At 40.9% G+C, this 21,438-nt stretch overlaps 1 protein-coding gene across 9 annotated transcripts in view; it reads left to right on the forward strand.

Moving 5' to 3' along the window:
* DMD (dystrophin) overlaps nt 1-21,438 on the forward strand; it is a 7,616,828-nt gene that overhangs the window by 3,245,604 nt on the left and 4,349,786 nt on the right. For all 9 annotated transcript variants that reach the window (XM_069639082.1, XM_069639084.1, XM_069639079.1 and 6 more), the window contains one exon: nt 12,043-12,237. In XM_069639082.1, coding sequence (XP_069495183.1) covers nt 12,043-12,237 — 195 coding nt within the window. The remainder of the gene's footprint in view (nt 1-12,042; nt 12,238-21,438) is intronic.

Consider the following 21,438-nt stretch of genomic DNA (forward strand, 5'->3'; position numbering starts at 1 on the left):
TTTCCTTCAGCTGTGATTTACAAGGCCACCCACTAGATGTCAGAGCTGTCCTACATCTCTACAGCATAAATAACGAGACCCCAGAAAGAGATGACATTGTTCGAAAGAGAGTTTTATAATGCATTACAAACAATTACATTCTCGTCAATGTGTTATAAAGGTGACGGATTCTTTAGACAAAGTTGCATTTCTAATGTTACAATTCATTATCATTCGAAATTAGAAGACGTTTAAACAGCCGTCGAACTATAACTGCAATCTGTACTCCTGACATTCGCAGCAGAAACCCTTTCTCTATTGCACGGTAAAAAAACACAACCTTTGATTGTGTTAATCCCCTCAGGGACCATTTCACACTGGATAGTGTTGTGAGTTCTATGTGAATACATTGGTTTTAATAACGGTCTTCTCAGTAATGCCTCTCAGTTTTGCTTTGTTCAATATGGTCGACCAGGTAAATGCGTCGTTTTCTGAAAGTGGTCATTGAAAAAGTCCTTCAATTGCTCGCCAGTTGTTGCTCATCATTTCTGTGTTCTATTTAAACCATGCCTTTTTATGACGGTCATTATGTTTCGTGTAGGTGGGTTTTGTTACTTGTGTATGGACTTTACTCCGTGTGACTGATGCAAGGGTGGACAACCCTTTGTACTACCCATCCTCTGCCCAGTGGCTCATGATTTACTCATTATTTTCTTAGCAGTTTCTCTTGCTACACTTTGACATTTTTTCACTCCCTTTTTCTAAAATGCATAAATAGCATTTTTTTTTGTACTCAGTGTTTTAAAAATGCACATCTGTTCATCGAATGAACACAAACGAACATATGAAAACAACTAAAGGAACAAAGGTGGACATTGCAGGAACATAGTATGACGGTCACTTTGACCAATGACCGCACTAATTGCAGCACTCTCAGCAATATTGTTCCTCTGCTACCAAAGCCATTGGGTCATTTTATAAATGCTAGTCATTAGTAAATGGAATGATGAAAAGTAAGAATATGATGAACAGACGAGTGATTAAAATAAATGGGTACCTGCCGAAATGATCGAATTCGAAAATACCTACTGCACATTTGTTAGGGAATTTTGTACATTTTTTGTAAAAAATAGATGGGGTGGGGTAAGGCTATAGGTTAAGATACGGGGAAGTGGGGGATGGTGTGGGGGACTCCACCTGCAATATTTTAAAAAATGATTCGACCAAAAAACTATTCAGTCATTTTGCAGTAGGTATTTTATTTTCAATCCTATCACGGCAACCCATTAAAATGATTCACATTATTTCACATCTTGAACAAAATAGTAAAGTACTTCAGAAGAATGTTGCCTTTTGTCTTATTTTTAGCAAACACATGATCTCGGTCTGAATTCTGGCTTCCGCTGAGCTGTGGAGATTCTCTTAAAATGGATGAATAGTTCACAGGATAAAAATAATAATGAATGGACTTTCATAAATGGAATCAGAGCTATGGTGCCACCCAGTGCATGCTGATCTACTGTAGTAGTTAATGGGGGCCGCTTTCACATCAACCTAATTTTGACAGGTGGGCACGTCACATTTGTGTCTTTAGCCCCACACTTTTTGATAGTGTTTTGATATACACTTAATACACATTTTATATTAAGAGGATAGATAAAATGTATACTTGATATACAGTGGGTATAGTTTTATATCAATTTGATATAAAGTGAATTAATACATTTGATATTAAAAGGGTATCAAAGAATGTCTGACATCGATTTGAATAAAAGGTATATAAACATGAGATCAGTCAGCAACGGTGCTGCTTGGTCGACAATGAAGGGCAAAGTGAGCTCTGAAGACATGGACTGTGAACTTTGGGTTTTGCGGCATGACGCGGCGATGAGGTCGGAGTGGGGTTGTAGTCCAGTTACTTGTAGTCAGGCAGGGTTGTTTGGACATCTACACCTGCAGCCTGTCAAGGCGATGAGGTCGGAGTGGGGTCAGAGTGGGGTTGTAGTCCAGGTACTTGTAGTCAGACAGGGTTGTTTGGACATCTACACCTGCAGCCTTTGAAGTCCATGATTTAGTCTGTTCTTAAACACCTCAAATTCACAATACAGACAAAAACTTTCAAAAAGCATTTAGAGTAGAATAAGCATCAATTTCGGACTATGTATTTTGCTTTTCACAAGTTACATTTATTGCATGTTTTTGTCTTCCGTTGTCTCTGTTACGATCATCACAAGACATTCTGTCTCTATGTCCTCGGTCAATTGACAAAATCCTTGTGCTTAAATGTTTGTGTACAGTGCAGAAATTTTGACCATAGCACATACAATTGCCCTTGATTTAATTGTGCCACAATTAATGCTTTGTTGTAATGTGTCTATCTTTTCTATCTCAATGGCATGCTGTTCAGGATGTTTGTTTGCATGTATGTGGTAACGAGTGCCCAGAGTACAGGATGCTGTGTTAGTGAGCTGCTTTCACTGTGCTACTCTATATACTTTAATACACAGTTATGAACCCTCCCAATGATATGAAATCTGCCAACCTTTGAAGCCTCAAAAGTAGATCCATGCAGGCTTGACAAGTGGCCAACTTTGCACCAACCTGCAGATGAACTGGCCTGATGTTAAATCTCAGTTAGCGGTTTAATGTTATCCACTACAGAGTGTAATTTGCTGTCTTACTTTGAGAACATTCAGAATGCAAATGCTCATTTTACAATAGGCCATAAAATAGCCCTAATCAGTGAGATAGCTCAGTGGGTTGAGCGCTCACTGATGTGATGTGTGCGCAATCTGTTTGAATCCCGGCAAGGCCAACTTAGCCTTTCGCCCTTCTAAGGTTGATAAATGAGTACCAACACAGGTTGGGTGATATTGTAGGTATATTTTTTTTTATATATAAACCGCTTACGATTAAGTACTATATAATGGTAATGGTAATGTTTGTTTATAAAGTGACTATAAACAGGCAAGTGTTTCAAAGTGCTCAAGGAGGGTGGGGACATGGAAAAAAACAACAGTCACTCTGAGCCGTCGAAATTCAGAGACAATAATAGTGTGCACAGGCAGAGTAAGTGCATATAATACACTTACAGTTGAGACACAGAAAATAAGCCAGAGTGGCGATTCTGAAGTTTTTAACAAGTGAACCTAGTGGTGAGGACAAGGGAGAACAGACATATGATCTTCAGGCACAGTGCATTCAGAACATGCAAGTGCACAGGAGGTCACAGTGAGGGGTGGGGTCCAAGTGCACCCAGCCGGTGTAGACTCGGGTGAGTGCAGAGAGAGTCACTCTCTCTGGTAATTCCCAAGTGTAGTAAGTGTGGGTGTGGTGTAGGGCCCTGAGGCAAGTGCGAGGGAGGACTGGCAGGGGTGCCCAGAACCTGTGAGACTCTGAGATACACCAGGTGGCCAGTCAGCAAAAACTGTAGGGAAGAGGAGGGAGCGTGTGAAAGAGCAGAGATCTAGATTAGCAGGGAAGAGGCATAGAGAAGGAAGAGGAGAAGAGGAGGTCTTGAGGAGTTTCTGGAACTTAATAAGATCAGGCTCAAGACGGATAGCGGAGGGAAGCTGTTTCAAAGGGAGGTTCCTGCTGAGGATAAGGATTTCCCTCCAAGTCTCTGCTAGGAGAACCGGCTCACTCACGAAAGGTTGGAGGTAGATGAGCGGAGGGCTAGTGAGGGACACTATTTTGGGAGTCAGCGTTGCAGGCAGGTAGGTCCCAGAAAGCCTTGTGGACGATGCAGAGGGTCTTGAACTTGATCCTTGCAGCCACAGGGAGCCAGTGAACGGATTTCAGCATCAGAGAGATGCAGTCCCTGGGCTTAAGGCCAAGGATAAGTCTTGCTGTTCTGTTCTGGATGAGCTGCAGAAGCAGGGACGTTGAGGAAGAGGCTGTTGCAGTAGTCCAGCCTAGAGAGAGAACCAGGGCTCTGGAGATAGTGAGCCACTGGGGTGAGAAAAGGTAGAGTGTGTCTGAGGAGGTGTAGCTGATAGTTAGATTTTTTAGTGATGTCCAAAATGTGGCAGGAGATGGAGAGAGTGGAGTCGAAGATGACCCCAAGGTTTTTAGCCTCACAGGTGGGCTCCGGCGCAGGGCCAAGGAAGGCCAGCCAGAGTGAAAGTGGGAACGCGGCAGCAGGGGTCCCAATGCGAACAATCTGTCTTACTGGCATTGAGGCAGAGGTCGGTTGCAGCACACCATGTCTGAAATGCAGACAGGCGGTCATAATAACACATAATTATCATTTGCCCTTGGGCGTCTGCTTGCGTTTACAGTAATTTGGTAATATGGGCCTATACTCACTGATTAACAATACATATGGTATGCAATGTAGATCATATTACAGTTATATCGTAACCATATTTTTCGTAGTGTACTTAGTAACAATGTTATGCAATGCCACTTCCTGGTTCGTCAAGGGGTGAAAGGTTGTGTTCCATTGCTTCCTGTGATGTCACTTCGGGGTGGGGCTAATGACATCACATCCTGTGATGTCACCAGATGTCAAGGGTTGAGTGTTGTCACTTCCGCTACCCCAGCATTTTGGTGAAATGACATCCCGGAAAAGGAGCTGAAAGGAATCTGCAAGCTACAAGAGGCTCAGAACTTTATGTTGGACACTGTTTCTTTTAGTTGCTGACAGCCCTCCTCATTTTATAGATTAGTTGTGAGGGCAAGTATAGGTTTTGGACACAGACAGATTCTCCTGTTGAACTCTTTTACTTTCCTTAGTTGTATCTTGGTAGGGAACATCCCAAATTAGAACAGGGCAAGTTGGGCCTTTTTCCATCCTGACATTTAAGTTAATAAAATTGTTTGTTTTTAATTCAGAATCTGTTGTCTGTGTCTTGCTTCATGATGCCTTCATACAAAATAAAATGTATTATCAGTACATTTAAAATAGTATTTTAAAAAAAATCATGGTAACCTTAACTCACCCTGGTTTCATTTTGTAATATTTAGCTTGGGTTGGAAAATATTTTACAGTGACGGAGGGTTTTTGGTTTATAAATATTTATTTTTATTTCATAAATATGCAAATCTATTTTTATTTTTTAAAGTTTTTAATGTGTGTTTTTGGCCCACTTTTGTTACTATTTGCATTTCGCATTGCTTAGTAATTATTTTTATTAGAAATCTTATGCATTTGTGTTTATGTTAAGTGTGACTATTATCTACATTTTCAAAAGTCAAAATATGTCTGTGGGTTTGTGGTGGAATTTATGAGTTTGTGGCTTGGCGAAGCATTGTTCCTTATACAATTACACACTCTTTCCTCAGTCTGCACCAAATTTTGCATAGTTAACTGTTATGACCCTCTGGGCATTGATGGCTTCATGACATTTGGACACCCTACCCCCTTCCCTGGATTTCCCCAAAAGTTCAAATTAGTTTGTGGGTTTGTGGCCTGGCGAAGCATTGTTCCTTATACAATTATACACTTTTTCACTAATCTGCACCACAATTTGAATAGTTACCTGTTCGGACCCTTGCGATATTACTGGCTGCATGACATTTGGACACACCACACCTTTTGCTGTATTTCAGCAAAATTTCTAATGTGTGTGTCGCCTGCTGACAAAGCTGTAAACCATGTTCACCCGGAAGGGAAACAAAAATGTTTGTTTCTAAACAAGCTTTACAATGGCATACCTCCTTGTTTCTCTTTCAATGTCTTTTGGCCTAAGGCAATGCGGGTTCCAGGTTTCCCCAAAATGACATCCTATATCAGGAAAATTGCACCATATCGGCATCTTGCCCTCGCTTTATAATGCCTATTTAGTCGGTATTCAAAACTTTCCTTTACTGGGCCTTGTGCCCGTAGGAACACCCCGGGGTTACTACTCTCACTGGGCCAACTCAATGGTATTTCCTGGCATCTCTCAACCGTGGCACGTTGCTGTGATATGGCGTTACTTCAGGAATGGATTCTATGGCCTGTGAGACCCTTCTCTCAGCTTCCCTGCTGGCATCAAAATCCCTTCCTGGTAAGTCTGTTGCTGCTCTGTTTGACAGCACCCCTGGCAGCCTCTCTCTGGCTGCCAGTGCCTTCGTGGTACTTGTTGGAGGCTGTCAGCCTTCTCTGAATCCCCTGCCACACTGGTCTATCAGAGTGACAAGAGGCAGTCCGGGTATGCTGCTCTCTCAGCGGGGCTTCTTCCCAGGCTTCTGCCTCTCTGCACATCAGAAGCCTGGGAAGAAGCCCCGCTGAGTTGGTCCAGTGAGAGTGGTAACCCCGGGGTGTTCCTACGGGCACAAGGCCCAGTAAAGGAAAGTTTGATATGAGAGGTCAGTTGGGGGAAACCTGGAACAAGCATTGGCAAGAGCTAAGAGACATTGAAAGAAAGGTTGACAGCAGGTGCTTGAACAAACCCTCATATAGGCAATGCCATTATGGGGGAAGTTGGTGCAAGTTGTAACTGAAGTCAACAAAGTTATATCACTGAATAAGTACAATTGTGTGCTATTTGAGAGACATTGTAATGTTGTTGGGCAACTTGATAAGAGCTTCAGGTAGTGAACATTTTGGAAAAGAAACCTGGTAGGAGAGTATACCAGTGGATCTGTGTTAACCAAGAGGGGGATATTCCTGGCAGGAGAGTACACCCGGATATCTAGAATTTCAGCTGATCATTCCTGGCAGGGAAGTACACCTGGAAATTCAAGCTTATGTTGGAGATTAGTTTTGTTCTACTAAGTCTTTTTGTTGAAAGTTAAACATTTTACCTTGAAACCTTTACTTTGCAGTCCTAAAAAAAAAAATACAAGTCTTACTTTCAATGTACTGCAAGTTGTGTTACAAAATGTATAAGTGTGCTGCCATCCTAAAGACTGTGAAAGACTCTTCTCCATTATCAGTCAAACTAGGTGAAAGAAATAACATTTTGCTTTGCTATCTTTTGGAGAATGTCAGTGGAAAAGAGCCATATTCATTACCTGTATTGCATTTTGATGAAACAGAGTATTTTTACTGTTTCTGTAACAGTTCAGGGGAAGGGAAGCCTGCAAGCAAGAATTGCATTGTGGAAATTGTAGTCTTGAACAATTTGGTGAAAGTAAAGACAGAAAGTCTATTATACCTTTTTTCAAATTGTGTATGTTAGCTAATAGGACAGAGGTATTTTGGACACAAGGTCACCTTGCTTTACTTTTGGTTTTATAGGTAAGGACATCTTCTTTTGGTTAGGCTAAGATAGGCCTTTTTCCAACCCCTATTTATTTTAAGAAATATGGCTAGTGTTGAGAAGCCCACATCTTTGTGTCTGCCTCTCACTGCTGACCACTTACAGGGGGCAGAGATTAAGGAGTTTATTTTAAGGTGTTCCCATGTGTGACCCAGCAACTATGGAAAATTCAGGCACAGATTGACCCACAAAGTCAGCTGAGCATAAAACCAATATAAGGGAGAGTGGTTAGAATCAAGAAGTGAACATTATCAAAGCAAAGCAAGTTGAAGGCAGAGTGTTGGTTCCTTGGGTGAGGTCAGGTGTAGAGGTGGTGGACCACAAGACCAGCGAGAAGGCTGTACCAGGTAGAGAAGTTTTGGCCGAGGCTATTGAAGTATAGAGAGACTGAAGTTGAGGTGTTGATTGTGTGAGAGAGTGTTACTGTGTGCATGAATTTTAAACTGTGAATGAGGTTGCTGGTGAGAGTGTAAATGTGTGTGAGAAGAGGGTGAGAGTGATACGGGGTAAGAAAAGTGAAGTGAGGAGGGGTGAGAATAGCAGAGTGAAGAGGGGTAAGACTTATAGAGCAAGGAGGGGGTGAGAAGAAAAGGACAAGGAGGGCTGGAATAAAAGAACCAGTACCAAAGTTTTAAAATCAATAATAACAATATCCTGGTCTCTGACCACGTAAAAAACATCAGGTATCTTTGGGGATTCTCACCTATCTTTCAAGAGGCATGCATCATATTCAAAATCTTTGTGTGCTTTCCATACTAATCTGCTATGGCAAATTTGCCCTTATTTATCAAAACCTAACCTCACAGTGATTGCTGGGGCTATAATACATTCCAAATTGGACTATTGTAATAGTCTATTAATGGGCACCTCTAAATCCAACATAACTAAAATGCAAACCATTCAGAATGGAGCAGTTAGGGCCATTAATGGGCTCAGCCGACGCTCCAAGATTTCAACTGCCAGGAGGAATCTTCACTGGCTTCCGGTTGGACATAGAATCAAATTTAAAGGCGCAGTTATGGTTACAAATGTTTAGCTGGTACTGCTCCAATTTATCTTTCTGACAAAATAAAGAAAGCTCCCATTAGGAGAAACTTGTAGTCTAATGGAAACTTTGACCTTTTTCAACCCTGCCAACCCCTAAAAAGAGCTGGCAATACCAACTTTAATTTTTGGACCCCCATGATCTGGAACTCTCTTTCTGTGGCCATAAAAAACTGTGAATCTATCAACACATTCAAGAAGCAATTTAAGACATGGCTGTTTGACGAAGGAACAGTGTAACCATATGTCACTCCAGTCTGCTTCATGAAGATCAGCTCCCTGCCATTTACGTCTCTGTGTCAATGTCTGTGTCCATTTTGTGAGCGCTTTGAGGCCTGTGGGCGAATGGCGCTATATAAAAAAAACAACATAGATAGATAGATAGATAGATAGATAGATAGATAGATAGATAGATAGATAGATAGATAGATAGATAGATAGTATTATGAAGATGAACCTAAGTAAAGAAGCTGTCCTATGTGATACCATATCTCAGAGTCATCTGAGAGAGAGGGTGCTATTTAAAAATGAATAAATAGAATAACTACATAAATAAATGCATCTCTGCCTAAGAACCTCATTTCAATAAAGTGCATCTGAGTTGGAGCAGCCTGATATGTGTGGTAGTCATCTGTTCTGGCTTGGCTTCCCAGATGGCAAGTCACTCTCCAAATCCTGCATTTTAGTTGAGAATGGGCCATACTGTCCTTCCCAGGTCAGTCTCCTGGAATATTCCCAGGCATGACTCATCAGAGGTATTCACATATGTAAAGTAAGTATAGTTGAATTAGAGAAAACACATGTAGACCTTATTAAACACGGCCATATTATACAAGCTTTTGGGGTCTTTTTACAGAAACACAGGTAGACGAGGCCAGACGTTTCTAGGAATCAGTTGAGTCCAAACGCCCGTCTTTCTGTGACAAAAACCAAACACATGTAGGCAGATAGGATCTCTTACAGTCCCATTAAATGTACACCAATGCTCCTGATACATACTGGTTCTGTCATTGTCTAAATTAAGCAAACAGGGTGAAAAGACAGTTATCGTCAAACTAATAATGGCAGTGCCCAAAAGATAGATAGGCTCCACAAGAGACAGATATAGTGGATGATTAAACAGGACTTTATTACGGGCTACTTACAACGTTTGAGCTAAAACAAAAAAGAAAATGGAAACATAAAAACATCCAAACCAACTGGACGGCATATCCCACAATCGTAACAGTTTAGTCTTTAGCTTGCAAAAACCCATGCCCTGGCACCTGTCTCAGATGGATTGTTCAGTTCCATACTTGGGTTGTGAATGTCTCTGCACTTCTTACTTGTCTCCTCGCTTCACTGGTTCTTGTCAGCTGCTTCTTTTCCTTCATACAATGGAAGAGCCTGTTCATGCATCTCCGGGCCTATGTGTGACCACACACTAAGTCTGCTTGTGGGGGTGGCATGGGTAAACAACTGCTGGAAGAAAATAGGCTCACCCTCTAGACAACTGCTAAGCGAATTTGTCTTCTAGGCTAAGTGTTGGTATTCTCAATCACCTCCCTGACTAAGAGTCCTGGTGCCAATCGCACAGACTCATCCCCTCTTTCCACATTGACTGTGTGGCAAACTCTGCTGCTCCTCTTATCCTCTGTATCTCATCCTGTATCTCCTCAACTTCACCCATCCTAGATCTCCCCAGTGAAGCATGAGGCGTGCCAGTCTGTCCTCTATGTATTACCTTCTGGTCAGTTTGCTTCTGAATTCACCTCTGTCCTCATATTCTATATGTCCCCTTCTTCCTGCCTTTTCGATCTTTCTGACCTTCTCAAGTGTGATGTTCTCTCCTGACCTTCAGAACCGACTGCTTCCTTCCTCTAGTATGTTCCTTCCAACTTCCTGTATAATGTGCTTCCCCTAATCACTCCTTTACCCATCAGCCACCTCACACCAAGCTCCTTCATCCTCTGCATTGCTTACACTCTCTGTTCCCTCATTCCATACTCTTTCCTTCTCCTCTCCTCACTCCTTTCAACCTCCTTTGTCCTAAATCATTCTGACTTCTGTCTCCTTGCTCGTTTGACCCCCCTCTCTGCTCATTCCTTCCATCTCCTCCTGGACCTTCTCCATTCCCCTTCAAAATGCTAGCAGGCCTGCTCAGAAATATTGCTAGTGTAAGGTGAAATGTATGATGGACATTCTATAACTTGCTTTAAGTATCCCATCAAAAGTAAAGCCAGTCCAATGAGACATTTTAAGATTAAATAACTTGTCACGTGATGTGTTTCTGAAATGCATTTAATCCAGGTCACCTATGGCTTGTCGCCATGAATTTTTAAACTTCCTACAGCCCATTCCACCACCCTCCTGGTTCATCTATCCCCTACCTCAATGGTGTATTCTTATATTATCTCCTGCATACTCCACACATCCCATATTTTCAGCACTGATCATCCACGCTTCGAATGTTTTAGGAGCAAATGTTATATGTCGTTAATTTCAAACTTTAACAACTAACCTTTGAAAGCCGCATATAGCAAGCAAACTGCACCTTCTCACACGTCTACTTTTCCCCTGATGCACTACCCAAAGGAACTCTAATCTTGATAAGTTGTGCGTTGTCTCTTTGTTCAGTTGTGGATGTCCACGGTGTGCACAGTGTGTCGATGCGAGATAAACTATACATCACATGTATCATGTACCAATGAACAATCTGGCCTGTGACTTGTTTATGCTTTTTGCAGCAAAATGTCAATTTAAATAATGGCTTTTGATGTAGCAAATTATACATCATGGCCATTTTTTATGTTAACACCACTTCACAAAACTGCCCCAGGATCGTTAGACATACGACTGCGCATAGCCCAGTTCTGCACCCAGTGCAATATTACTGATTTCTACCTGATACAACTGGGCAGGCACATTCTCCAGTGTGTGCTTGGAGGCACTTGGTGCATAAGCTCAAAACAGAGACATTCCACAGACAATAATGCAGAGGAGAGGGGACAAAAATAGTTTGTGAACCTTTCTAACCAGCATTCCAAAGAGGTGAGTAGATTAGCAGTTTTCGCTAATTACTTTGTCCTGTAATTAGACTTCTACAAAACTGTGTTGTGTTCAATAAGCAGAACAAAGAGTTGGGGGCTCTTTTTCACTGCTACTAAAGCGATTCCAGTGAAATAATCACAAGCATTAATGCCAATGCAGAGGAGACATTGGGCCTCATTCCGAATGAGCCAGTCCAGTAACAACGCCAGAAAGAAAGCCGGTACGACCGGCTACCGGCATTGTTACCCAACAGGATGACTCTGAGTCTGCCGGTAAGGGCAGTGAACTACCGGCAGGCCCGACCTTCTGAGAGTTTAGGCCCCTGCCCGCTGAGAAATCACTGATGCAACTTTTCTGGTACTTCAGTAGTTCCCATTTTATGGAGTCCTATTGGACTGCATGGAATGGGAACTTAACGCCATTGTCAGCACCAGTAGTATCCTGTTAACACCGGGATATCGGGTGCCAGTAACAGTAAGGCGAGTCTACCGGTAACGTAATGGGCAGACTCGTAATGAGGCCCAATATTGTCATGAAATACAGGTCATTAATTACAGTGGGTGGTGGTCTAATCTCTAGATACAGAAAATAAAAAGCATTATATTGCGGTTGATTGAATTAGGTGGTATGACATTTAATAAATAAACTACAATTTGAGGGGGACATTTTCTAAACCCATTGTGTGATATTTAAACATTATTCATGATTGCATGTTTCAAAGTCCGGTGGCTAAGGTGTTAAAATTGCCCATCATAAATAATGAAATGCTAAAGAAAACATGTTTTCGTACCTTAACCAGCAAACACTTCATGAAGAAACAACAGTTGTGATGACTGAAGGCATGACTGTGGAGCCTTCTTATGTGCCTTCTGCATACCTGGCAGAGATTTTCCGACTTCTGCAGTCTGTATCGGAATCACAACGCCTCCTTGACTCCCCTGGTCTGACTTCTAAATACTATGAAGACCTCTCCAAACAGGAAGAGTGCCTAAAGGTAAGACTTTCATATCTTGGAGAGAACATGCATTCACTGATAAACATGTACGGACTAGTTCTCAAGGGAAGGGGCCCATTTCATAACTGTGCGCAATGGATTAAGAAACGTTATTACATTGCTTTGTGAACAGAGCTAGTATTAGTTTGCAATAATGGTTTGATTATATTGGAATATTGTGACAATATTCTAGAATAATGCCTTTGTGCATGCCTCTCTTTCACCTACTGCCCAATCACATAGGTGTTTAACGCACTCTTCAAAGGGTATTAGCCTACTTGTTCGAAACACATTTGCCCTTTTACTTTTGACCACATTTTTTTGATAGTTTGCTTGCTCGAAATTATTATGCATAGTTATGTAGCAAAAACTCAGAGAAATGTCTATTCATCTTCTATCTCTATCAAAGCAATGTCCACAGTTTCATCTGAAATTAATATGATCATGATTGTAGATTGAATATGATCATGATTGTAGATCACAATGTGAAAGCAAAAATATTGAAAAATGATTTTTTTTTTGCAAGGGTAAATGCCTATCAGTGTTGACAAAATGTAAATTATGGTGGAAACCAAAATCAATGTAAGCAATGATATAATAGGGGCAGCCTTCTTCCCTCAAATGTAACTGTATTGACATCAAGATGTGAAAGAATTAGCAGCTGTTTGTTAAATAAAATTTGGCATCACATCTTTTTAAAGTAGTACCTGGCCTTAAATATTAAGAAGAATTTGAAGGTACAAAAACAATACTTTAAATGTGTTTTCAATGTAGAGATCCCAGAATCGAAGACCATATAATAAAATCAAAGCAAGTAACTTCACTTGTCTATGGAACTACCTACTTAATTGTGGCTTGCTTCCACCATTTTACATCAAGAAAGCAATCATATGTATGGCAAATGTGGTCTAGTAGCCTTATTATCTTTCTGTGGCAATTGTATAGATACACGTTTGCTTTTTAGGAACTTAATAACTCTGTATTTAAATTGGGAATTAGTTACATTCTGCAACCCAGAGTTTTGCATTGTCTGTTAACTTTTTGTACTGCATTAAGATATAATTTTAGATGTATGCATCGATAATCAGACTCTGAGAAACACCTGAATGGGTAAATGTAAAGATTAAAAGACTGACAGAAAGAGATAGAGAAGGAGAGGAAAAGAAACAGTGAGGGATGAGAGATTGATTTAGAGGGATGGGTATGTAGATAGCGAGTTTTTATATAGATGGATCGACGGATAGAAAGATAGGGTTAAATCAACCCATTTTCAGAAAGTTAGGAACAGTCCAACCAAATAAGATTGTTTAAAGGATAAACAAACCTACATAAGGCAATCCTTCTTTTAACACATCTGACCACCATGTGTAAAACATGTCAGAGCTCTCACATCCCCACCTTGACAATTGCAATAATAACCAAATTAAACAGATGCTTAAACTTCAAAAACTATAAAACAATGCAGCATAATTCTGTCTTAAAGTGAAGTAATAGACCCGCTCAAACAGCTCCCTGTGGAACTAATCAACACATTGAAAATCCAATGCCTTGTGTGCAGGGCCTACCCAGCTATAGAGATCGTCAATCAATGATCTTCTCATGAGAACCCTATGTTGAGGCACGCAGCTCTACCATGCCAGCAAGATCCATGAAAATAGAGACATGCAGAAATACATTGAAGATTTCAATGCACCCAGCTACATATAACCAAAGGTAGTTTCTCAAGGGCAAACAAAACTACCAGGGTTTGATGACATCTCAGTAATTTGCTTTCTAAGCATATTTTATATCAGAAATCACTTGGATCAGCAGTCCACTTTCATTCCCAACTGCTGATGTAGTATCACACTGAAGGGAAATTCCACAGACAGAAACCACATACCTACATCAGCCTCATCAAATTGACACGAGAATGTGTGTATGTACAAGGGTTTACAAATCACAATCCAAAGTGGGATCAATGGAGTGCAGTAAATATAAGGGGTGGAATTACATTCTGAGGGAACATGTTTAGTGTTACAATCAGAAGGGCGAGTAAAGTTCCAACTAGGTAAAGGGATTTGTAAGTGTATGGAGTGAGTGTAGAGTGTAGGTACTAAGAATCCATTGAGGTGTTCTTTGAAAAACCTGTTTTTAGCTCCTTTCTGAATTTTAGGCAATAGGGATGTTGCCTTATGAGTATTGGTAGATTGATCTGTAGTATGAGACCCTAGCAGGGGAGGATTGGCGTCATTATTCTGTGGGTCATCTTTCTAGGGTTCCTCATTCTGAAAATACTTTTCCCACACCCATGGTCTCTTTCATACTATACAGACCTATCAACACCAAACCCACTTCTGGAATGAATGTGTATGACTCGACAGTCGCTCTTGCATTCCCATGCTCCTTTCTGTCCACTTAATTTGCCACTCATGTTTTCTCCGTGCCTGCCAGTCTACCCTTGTCTGGTCTTAGTTAGCAGACCTTTCCTCTCATCATCTATCCCACTTCAACACTGCAAGCACTCTATCCATCATGCCTCCGGTTTTATGGTTATGCTGAACCCCATCCACTTTAGCCTCTTTCTCGCAGTGAGTTTGTCCACAGAAATCTACCGACAAAATAATGACCTAATCTCAGAAGGAGAATAGATCTCCTGGGATTTTGGGTGTTTTTTTGTAGCTCTTCATTGTCAGTCGTGTTGTGTTTTGGCTTCTTCGATTTGGTTAAAATCCATAGTTCTGTGCATTGTCGGCCAAGTAGGATGCAGAGTTGCCTTTTATTTGCTGTAGCTCTCTTATGACATGGGTGATGTGGTTGAATTTCTTGGTATTTGTGAACATTTGCATTGCAGTGTGGTGGGTGATGTTCTTGTGAGCCAGAGGGAAGTCTGTGATACCAGCATGGAAGTCTGTCTTACCTTCCGGGAGCAAAAGAACTTCAGTGTGTATGCCCATTCTGCAGTCTAAAGTCAACTGCCTGTCTGCCTATTACCACAGATCAGGCAAACTGAAAAAGTACAATCTGTCTAACACAGCCTGTTGACTTGCTTGCGAATCACCGAAATATGACATGTTAGGTTTGCAATAAAACAGCTTGAATATAAAACATGAGCGTGAGATTTATATGTATTCACCAGAACAGTTGTCACCTTAGAGATGACTAGTGAGATGTCTGAGAGGAACTGATACTGTACAAAGGCTAGCAAAATATCCAGGTAAAACATGAACTATTGTTTGGTACTTGATTGACTAGCCCTTTAGAATATGGTAACAGTGAATGAGGCTCTTTCAGGATTAAACCTCTGCGTGCCCTCTGTGACTCAAGCAAGCACAGTGCAAAGATCACCTCCAATCAATGTTGAAAGCCACATGCCAGTGCTAGTGCCATTCTTCATTTTTAAGTAATTGCTCTTGACAGAATGGGTTCTATATGCAAGATGGTAATAAAACATGTAAATCACTTATAATGAGCTACCACTTGCTCCTTGTTTATATACTCTGCATGTTCATGAGTGGCGCGGGCAGGACATCAGTGACCCTTGGCTGCTTCCTGGCAATTGAGCAGTTATATTAGTGTATCTTTATGCTGATGATGTGCTGTATTTCCCTGATTTACAGCCATAACTAATCATGTGTGTGTCTACATACATTTCACATTATTATAGCTGACAGCAGTGTAATTATATTGATTACTCTGGTTGCAAGCATTGCTGTAGTTTTCATTTGGATTGAGTACTAAATTGCTAGGAAATGGCGTCTGTAGGTAAAGATCCATCTTCCTCCCAAACGAATCTCCTGGAGCAATTCATTTGATCCTAACAATTCATGGGCATTTGAACATTTTCTAGTGTTTTTTTACCTCTTCATGGGGGCATAAATCAATATCTTTATTGCCAGTACACATAGAAAAACAGTACATAAATTACACAGTTGCTTGTTGGCAAAACTGAAATTAAATTGTGTTGTTCTTAATACCCCAATACGTATGCAAGAATGAGTTTACATGGTTCAGCTTTGAACTAAATATCTTGAACACAAAACACATTGAAACAGAAAATAAAGATAGGCTGATGAAATGTTGAATATATATTGTAAAAGTGAGCCTGTGTCAAATGGGAATGGTTGAAACCTAAGGTTCTTCACTTGAAACATGGTTTAACCTTACATTTGGAATCAGGAAAAATATCTAAATAAATGACTTGGAAAGAGATTTGAACCTAGCATGAAAATACCCAAATCACCTTGTTTGTAGGTGAATTGTATGGACAGCTATTAAATATTTTTAAATTTGATCTGGAAAAGCCCTATTATTTGTAACCAAAACAATAATAAATACAAAATAAATAAAAATAAATGAAGGGGAGATAGTGGACATTGCTTGACCCGGCTCTAAAATGTGTCAAATGTGTCAATTTTCCCTTGCACATTCCCTCATATACCAGGCACTCAAATGAGGTTTACTATAGTTTCAAGTTTCTGCTGCAAATGGTTTGAATATTTCATACGGATTTCAACCCCCAATGTTTAGATGTGTTCCCATCAGATTCAAGCTGACTTTTCCAGTGTCTACATAGCTCAAAGTCTTGGGGGAAACATATGCAAAAGGCAGCCACAGTGAACGCTGGCAAGCGCCATTTCTCATTGAATTCACAAAAACAATCAGATGTTGTGTATGTTAGGAGACTTACATACACGTATCCTTTGCCATGCATTGTCCCACGTAAGACCAAACCGGTGTGTGTTTGTTGTCCACAGGGAACAAATCATAGGCATTTGCAATGCCCGTTCTCCCTTTTTTTCTGTGTGGGGTTGCATAGATAATTCCCGAATATGTGAAAGCTTTGAAAAAGAAAAGAAAATGTGCCCACATACGTTTTACTCCTGCACACCTCTTTGCTTGTGGCAGGCCGCTTTTGCATAGCGCAGAGTCCTAGCGAAATGACATCCTCCACCAGTGTAAACAATGCATTTCATTAAATATACCAGCATGTCTTTCACTTTCTAGAGTTATCCAATTCTATGCCGCTCTGATGAAGCCAATGTACTACCCCCAGGCTTGAGAGTTGATGAGGACCCTGTGACACTGGAAAGCATGCATGCCAGGGAACCTGGCCTGTGCCATGAGCTTCCTGGAAGTGGACAAGGTTGGGATTCAATGAAGCCTCATCCCAGTTCACAAAACCCTAATTAGTGAAGTAGGGACTATGCATTTACTGGTCAACGTAACGTTTCTCTTACCCCAGCCTGAGTCCAGGTTACCACTTCTATAAGAGGCCAGTCTTCATGGACCTTGAGCCCCTTATATGGAGAACCAGAATTGCAGCTATGATAATTTAGGTGATATAGAAATAATTGCCAGGTGTTACTGTTGCTGGTCCTTAGCTCCATGTGACAAGGCATTTGCTGTACACTTACTCGCTTAGAGCTGTCCCATGTGAACCTTCTTAAAGGTTGGGAAATAAAACTGTCAAGGCAGAAGTCACGGTGGAAGAGTTGTGATTACGGGATCCATCAGAGCCCTGCCTGGAGCAGATGATCTGAAACAGACAGAAGGTGGCATTTCCACCAGATCTCAAAATGGCTACAAGGCCATTTAAAGCATCAAAAGTTCCCACAAAGCATACAGGTGAAAACAGCTTGCCTAGTTAAGCCTACAAACCCAACCAGAAGAACTAAAGGAAATGGCAGTAGAACATAAACGACGCCAAACCTTGATATTAAAACCATAATCTTGTGGATCCATAAAAAAAGGCTTAACTGATCTGGAATGAAAGGGTCAGTTACCTGAAACCAGCAGTGTCAGCAAGACGCCAAGATGAGAAAGGAAAAAATAGACAAACAGTCATCCTGATGGGTACAGTAGGTAGACTGGTGTTGGCTACTCTGGCTGATGCACCTGATAGGGGTGAGAGGCCTGAAAGAACTGAGAGAGCTGAGAATCTAAGGGCCCTGAAAGGCCAGCATGAGTCTAGAGACCCAAGAGGGAGCGAGATACCCTAGGGATCAAGCGCGGCTGCAGTAACAGAGGGTCCGTGGACTCCTGAGAGAGAGCTGAATGGAGGGACATTGTCCAAGGGGGTGATACTCCAATAGATTCCTTAAGACGAAAACGAATTGGTATAACAAAGATGCTTACTTTTGCAGTTCGTTGTTATCTTAAGATATTTCCAAACAGTGCCTTTCCATTGTTGCGTAAATCAACGTGAACATTGAGCTTTAGGCTGTTTATGTAAGCAAATGTGGTGGCTCAAAAACAATGAAACAGCATTCACATCCAGGAAAGATTTAATCACAGGGAATTGTAATTTACTGACGGCACACACTTGGAAAACGTTTTATGTAAAACATCATTGTGATACACCTTTTCGCGTTTCGGCATCTTGCGGCCAAATGTGTTAACACATCTACAATAGATGCAGAGGCAGAAGGTTGAGCCAACATTTCAATCAGCAAAGTCTTATGCCATTCTCTAAGCTATACCAAAATTCAAATTATATGTCGTCACCCCAACCATTGTATTCTTATAAGAAAACGAATGTGCCTGCATAAGATAATATGACATTACATGTCTCTCACTCCTCTACTCAGTAAGTGTACAAACTGAACTGCATTTTGAACATGATTGTTTATAGATCAAGATACGATATGTTATAGCACGCTAGCATAATAGCTGTACACAGCATATAATGTAGATATCTAGCACTCTGTCTCTCTCACTCACTGTCACTCTGTCACCTCTTTCTCCATCCCCTCTCTCCCTGTCTTACTCTCTCACACTGTGTTCCCTTTATGTGCTCCCCAACCCATCTTTCTCTCTGTCTCACTATATCTCTATGGGCAAGAGTCACATTGTTAAGGGCATGGATGACGCCCTTCCCAAGGTTTCTCTTCACCAAAATAAAGGTTCAAAAGAATAACCAAGTTCTTTGTAACTTAAGAGGATAACTCCCCTCCTCTTGATGTTGCAACTTATTCCAGGGATAATGTCACCCTTCCCGTAGTCCTTTTCACATTCAATGTAATTCACAAATCCTAAGGGCATGATTCACACAACAACGGCTATGTTTATATATGATTAGGTTCCAGTATTAACAACAACACTCCAATACAATGTAGTTTAGATAAGTACATTCTTTTAATATATTAAGTAGTTCATGTTAGGTCTCCCGAGCACCCCTGACATCTTGTTGTTGATGTCCTGGGTGTTAGTCTTAGCAGTGCACAGTGGTGGCACGAGTTATGGTTGCTTAGCTTACCATAACTGGCAAATTTCTGAGGTTTTCCAGTTTTACTTGTAACCTTACAGTCCCTTTAACTAAGTTTTTTCATTGAGTTTAATAGGTTTTTATTAGTGCAACTTAACCATAAGGTCCATTTAACAAAGTTTTTTCATTGAATTTCATAGGTTTTTATTATTGCAACTTAACCATAAGGTCCCTATAAAAATGTTTTTTCAGTGAATTTTATAGGTTTTTATTAGTGCATGCTATTTTCCTACAACTTACTAATATCATACTTACCCAATATAGCAACATTTGTGTGCAATTTTAAAAAGTTTCACCTTAAACCTCTGCCATTTCCCACCTTCTAGCATCATTTTTAACACTTCTATACACTTTTTGCTACTTTTTCAACATATTTTGCGTCCATAGACATTGACGAACATCTGACTTCATCGTGGACATTCCGGACAGTGCCACGTGACCATACGCTGGCGTGCAGCATGATGACGTGTCTGAGAATGTGTCTGCACTTCTCGCTCAGATCTCTGCTTCGTGGACAGTTTGAAACTGCATTTTCTACTAATCTAGGAACTTTTAACTTCAAAATGTCCCTTGCATAGCTCCTACACCTACTCTTACTAATTATCCATTAACAATCTAGTACACAGTACATACTTGGAAGAATTTTAGCAAAACTGCTATTTATCTTAAACATGGCATCACCTATTGCCATCCCTCCTCCCCAAGAGCTACCACCTCCACCAGCTGGAGGACTCTCACAACAAAAAAAGCGCAATACTTCCAAAGACAATGAAAAGGACTAAGAAGATTAGGTAGAGTGAGTGCCTACCTCTAGCACCCAGAGAGAATCATGAGTGTGGCAGTTCATTACCACTGTTGGGAATGTACCAAAGACTAAAGCTGCTAAAGTCAAATTAACTTTTACTCAGTTGAATACTCAATAAGATTTTCCAACATTTCCATTAGCATCTTGTGTTATGCTAATGGAAATATTGTGGTGTTCATCCCCCATTCCAGGGACTGGAACAGTGCATACCAGCCCAAGTTATCAGCCCAAGCAAAGCGCGGGTGGAGAACAAGGTCTCCGGACCATTATCCCCCCATTCCAGCCCCTGCAATGGGAGATGAAGGCCATTAGCAACCCTGGTTCCCAAAGCTGGAACCCGCGGTGCTAAGATTTTTCTTCCTACACCGGGATGCCTGCAGCATCCTGGTTTAGGAAGGAAAATCCTTTTCCAAGATGGCCACAATGGAAAGGGAAGGTAGGGTTTCATACAGGGCCCCTCTTAACTTTCCATGGCAGCCTGCAGAAGGTGAACAGAGAACCCTATGACCACATTACCATAAGCACATTTTCTTCCCTTTCAAAGCTATCCCATTTTCGAATACTTTACCGCAAAGCTGGTCCCTGGTGGACATGGCCACTTTAAAACCATTTGCTGTCCCTCGTGATCATGGCCAGTAGCCAGATTGTATGGATCATGACCTTATTCCAAGACCCAGACAATGTGGCCACTGCCCATGGCCAAAGGCTACACCTCAGTCACCAAAGGAATATCACTATTTTTTGTACCTGCATTATGACACTTGTCAAAAAATAAAACATGGGCACATTTGCAAAACCATGCTTTAAGGTCCCTGCCAACGCACCTTAAACAAGTTTCCTGGAAATCCACCCATGTTTTATTTTTTCAAAAGTGTCAAATATATGCACATACAATGGTCATATAGCTTAGCCCTCACTTGACAAAATCCATTCAAACTTTACAAAAAACATTTATATCTAGATCTAAAATCTTTGTGCAAACTTTTGTGTAGATTCATAAAATTGCACCACATTTATAAGCCTTTAATATATTTTTTGATCCCTCTGCTAATTTTGCCCCCTCTTGACAGAATCCCACCACATTTTAGTAAAACATTCATATCTAGATCTATAATCTTTTTTGCAAATGTTTGTGTAGATTCGTCAAATG

This window comes from Ambystoma mexicanum, chromosome 7q, assembly GCF_040938575.1.
Source record: "Ambystoma mexicanum isolate Mex_15411 chromosome 7q, UKY_AmexF1_1, whole genome shotgun sequence".
NCBI lineage: Eukaryota > Metazoa > Chordata > Amphibia > Caudata > Ambystomatidae > Ambystoma > Ambystoma mexicanum.